Source organism: Penaeus monodon, chromosome 7, assembly GCF_015228065.2.
Source record: "Penaeus monodon isolate SGIC_2016 chromosome 7, NSTDA_Pmon_1, whole genome shotgun sequence".
Classification (NCBI taxonomy): Eukaryota; Metazoa; Arthropoda; class Malacostraca; order Decapoda; family Penaeidae; genus Penaeus; species Penaeus monodon.
The window spans coordinates 39,119,701-39,124,700 of record NC_051392.1 but is presented as its reverse complement, the minus strand read 5'-3'; the positions used below and the strand labels follow the sequence as shown (position 1 = coordinate 39,124,700).

At 33.3% G+C, this 5,000-nt stretch overlaps 1 protein-coding gene across 1 annotated transcript in view; it reads left to right on the top strand.

Moving 5' to 3' along the window:
* Positions 1-5,000, top strand: part of LOC119575637 — a 36,316-nt gene that overhangs the window by 6,992 nt on the left and 24,324 nt on the right. Inside the window, exons 2-3 of the mRNA XM_037923268.1 lie at positions 3,600-3,711; positions 4,050-4,182. Of these exons, the coding sequence (XP_037779196.1) occupies positions 3,600-3,711; positions 4,050-4,182 (245 nt within the window). The remainder of the gene's footprint in view (positions 1-3,599; positions 3,712-4,049; positions 4,183-5,000) is intronic.

Genomic DNA, 5,000 nt, shown 5'->3' with positions numbered 1-5,000 from the left:
TAAATGGCCCCCAAGTGTTTTCGAGAATAATGTTAGATTACTCACGTTTGCTAGATTGGCAGAATCATATTATGGAAGGAGTTTTTTTTTTACATGCGAATCAGTATCAGTCAAAAAGGTGGTCTGTGGGAGTAGGCTTTTAAATTAGGGTTGCGTTTGGGAAGTGAAAAGGCATTTTGGAAAGTATGACACATCTGAAAGTAACTGAAAAGAGGAATCTAACCGTCATCATTTCTTTCAATCCTCACATATTTAGTGAGAAAGGTTGTATTTCATAAATTCCAAGTGTTCGCTCTTTTCGGTTTGAGGGAGTACTTCCCCGATTTGTATCCTGAAACAATGCCACTGTGCATACTTTCCCTGGACTCTAACCCATCAGAACATAACTTACAAGTGACGATTTTGTAGACATGTGAGGGAGACAGGCTGTTCCTGAAGGGAGGTTTAAATGGGGCAAAGTTTCTAAGCATTGTAAGTACAATCACTGAGATTTGGATTATCAGAGACTTACCTTAATCTTCACCTTTACCTTGCCATATGTTATGCCCTCCCCACAGTTAGAACCTGATGTGGCTATGGTTTGTTTTTAAATAGGCAGTGATTCGCAATTTATTTAAACTTGATAAATGTATTTGAAAATATTATGTTCACCTAAGTTTCACATGGGTAATCCTTATTTATGCAAAAGAAGATACATACCATACATGGAATTTAGTAAAACTTGAAATTGATATAAATACAGTCGTATGAGACTGACAGTACTCTTTGCATACTTTTTCGTGTACCTTCAGTGGCTAGTAATGATACCTGTCACGGACATACATTAGTGGCTTGGAAGTAACCCAGTAGTAGGAACTGGTATAAATGTGTAATCGGGAATGTGAGGATATAAAATGAGAGTGATCAGTATTATAATAACCTACTCTAGTGTTAGCTCCAAAGCATTGTCGCGAGGCATTAATCTTTGACCATGCGGACGATCTTCTACGCCATTCCCCTGTTTGGTGGCCTTAAGCAGCATGAAGATTAAAGCTTATCTGAATTTGTAGCTCTTTTCTTGCGGATGATGCTAACGGTTTCCATGCTTGACTGTGAATACTCCTAAGGGATGATTTTATATGAATTATATGGTGTTTTATTTTGAGAAATGGAAGAATGATATTTTTTTTTCATGGTTATTTTTGCATTTCTTAAGCAACTAAGTTACTCAAGAATGAATATAACATTTGTTTAAGAGCATAGATTTCCTGGAAAACAGTCTTATCTTTCACTAATTTCGTATTTTTTATATTGTGTTGTGAGATTTACATATTAATCTTTCAACTAATCTCCTCGTTGTCACCTGGTCATTTTCCTGCCTTCCTGAACTCAGTGGCTACACTCTTGACAAAACAAATTCAAGAGCAATATAAACACAGAACTCAGAAAGTTTTTACATGCTGAGAACTTGTCATCATCCCCAACTTGTCAGCATAACGTAGAATAGAATAATGACTTTACTCACTTTACATGGTCTAGGGTTACTATGGCTGAAAGTTACTAGGCTATGACTCCTTGCCTAGATTGCCAAATCATTTTATTATAATGATAAAAAAAAACAAAAAAAATAAGATTGAACCCCCCCCCCCCATTTTTGGTGAGATATTTGCTACATGTAAACCTGTGGCATAGCCAAGGGGTGTGGGTGGGGATTTTTCATTGGCCAAGGGATGCATTATATAAACAAACCCACACACATATACATACACATATACATATTTCAGACTATCTCTCTATCTATCTAATCTATCCTATCTATCTATCTAGCTATCTATCTATCTATCGATCTAGCTATCCTATCTATCTATCTATCTATATTATATATAATATATATATATATATCTATTATATATATCTATATATTATATATATATATATGTAATCTATATATATGTATAATATATATATGTAATATTTAGTATTATATATATAGGTATATCTATATGTTATGATATATAAAATTGATATATTATATAATATCAGTATAATATATATAGTTGTCTATATATATATGCATATTATATTCAGATATCTATTCAGCATATATCCATAGTATTCTATGTATATATGTTATATCTTTATTGTATAATATATATATGTATATATATAATGTAATTATATATATATGGTATATATATCTAGTATATATAGATGTATAAGAGAATGTAATATTATATATATGTCTCATCTAATATGTATATAAATATAATGTATATATATATGTATATATATATGTATATATATATGTATTATATATATATGTATGATATATGTATATATATATGTTATATATATATTATATATATATGTATATTATATGTATATATAGTGTAATGTAGATATGTATATATATGTATATATATGTATATATATGTATATATATGTATATATATGTATATATATGTATAATATGTGATATATATATCTATATATATATCATATATATAATATATATATCTATTATTATATATATATTATATATTATATATAATATATATACTTACACGCACATACACGTTCACGAAGTTGTTCAGAATTTCTGTTTCCTTGTATTTTTGCAGTAAATTGAGTTATTTGCAGTGAAGAAGGTAATCCTCTTCACCATCGACACTGCTGACCTTTTGTGAAATTCCAATGTGATTTCTAACTGGCCTCATCTCGTTCTGGAGTCCATTGTGATGTGATGATCTTTTTACCAATTTACTCTTTTGATTGTAGAGGAGCTTTTTTTTCCAGTGTATCAGTACCTAAAATTTTGACGCACTTGGATTCAGGCTCGTGTATCAGTTGGCAGTGTTCTGTCGTTTTATTGTTTATTTATTTGGATGTTATTTGTTTATTTTTTTTATTGTTCTATTAGTAATTTGTGACATGATTATGAGAATTAGGTTCTGTTAACCCCGTATGCTGTGCTTGGGATGGCCTATAATGTATGTACTTTTGGCTTACTTCTGAGTTAAGTTTAATTAATTGTCTCTCCATACAGATGGCTCCACAAGTACTGGTCACCACTGAGCCAATTTACTAGGGATCACCTGTTTCACTTTAGTACCCTTTTCCTTAATTTTTGGAAAAGTTTCTGGTATCTTATATTCCTGTTAGGAATGTCAGTAACATTATAATAATTATGATGTTTGTAATAATAGTAACAGTATTGATATTGATAGGATTTAAAAAAAAAAAAATGTTTTGTGAAATCAAGTGAGATTACAAGATCTACTTTTTGAATCCTCTAGTGGTTAAGCACTTGTGGAGCCAACTATGTGCATTGACATCTCACAAAACAATAATACAGCAAACACTACATTTTCCAAGTGATAAGTCTAGATTTTACATTTTCCTTAGTTACATCTTTTATTGTCAAACAGCCTCCTACCAAGTATAGCCCTGTTTGATGGAAATGGGCTGAAGGGCCACCCCAAAAAATCTGATGTGCACGTTTTTCTTTTAAGGAAGAGGGCAAGATGAAAATTAATTGCCATTATTATTTATCCTTTTCAGACTGATATTTGTGTATGGTATATGTATTGTATTGTAATTATGATCTTTCTTTTCTACAGTCAAGATGATGCTAATTTAAGGAAATGCGTGAGACATGGCTCTTCGGTGCTCAGAAGCAGCCATTCCCAATGCCCCATGGACAAAGCTAAAGGGTCTCATCACATAAAGAAGGTAATTTGATGATCCTCTCAAATTATAAAGCCATGGTGACATAGCAAATATTTTTAAGTGAAGTATTACTATAATTTATGAATTAGTCTCGGTTAGGTTGAATGTAGTTTACATATGATGAATAATTTCTTTTTTAAAATGTTTCTAATAGAAAGAATCATAATCCAAAGGCAATTGCTTGTATAAGTAAATTTTTTCTGCGATAGGATTTGTTACCCTCAGAGTTCGATTTGAAAGAATAGATGTCACATGGTGGTTATTATGTTTGTTAATTGATGAAAATATTGAAACTGAAAGCAATGGACCTTAAAATTGTTTGGGGGGTGGGGGGGGTCCAGCAATCATTCTTAGGGGAAATGGCACTGGCGTTGTCGACGAGGTTACGCCTGAGACGATCTAGTCCCTTCCTCTGGGGTCTCGGATTCTGCCTCGTCTGCTTCTTCTTTATTGCTTTGCCTTCTTTCAACTCAGGTATGGTGTTTCTGGAGTTCACTGCGTGAAAAGGTACTAATATGCATGAACAGTTAATCCAATGGTACTGGGTAATCCGACTGTTGACTGTCATTTTTCTTTGTGAATTTTGTTTGCACATGGATGGCACAGGTGCTCAGCTACCAAGGAACTATTTAGTACGCCTATGTATCTTCCGCTGATTTCCCTTCCTTGTGTTTTCACACTTTTTTTTCTAATGCTAGTAATATTGATGTTGCTAATATTGTTGCTGATATTATAATTATTATAATTCTGTCAACAGTACTGATAGCAATAAAAATAAAAAAGAATCTTACCAAAAAGCAAGGAAAAGGGCAGACAGGTGGGCTAGTAATTGGCTCCTTGGTGATTAAGCACTTGTGAAGCCATCCAGGTGTAAAGACAATCAGTAAACAAAAAGAAATGCAGTGGACATGGCTTGTATTCTTGCAATCGGCAGTGGGTTAAAGTTACACTGGTTGATCTGAGACACATCTTGCATTGTGCAGTTATTTCAGAATGGTGTTCCGTAATGAGCAATACGTCCAATATCTCCTGACAAATCTGAGGTGTCCTCTTGGTTGCCAACAGGTCAGTCAGCGGTGCGACTGCCTGGAAACCACAAAGTTCCAATGGGGTTGTGAGGGTCCTGCCCAACGTGCCCGACGGGTACAAGGCCAGTTCGCTGGACAAACACAACATGGCCATCCTCATACCCTTTAGGTGAGTTGGAGGTTGACGAGGAGGCGAATGGGGTTTGAAAGTTTGTTTTAAACATAAATATTTATATATGTATACATACATATATATACATAGAA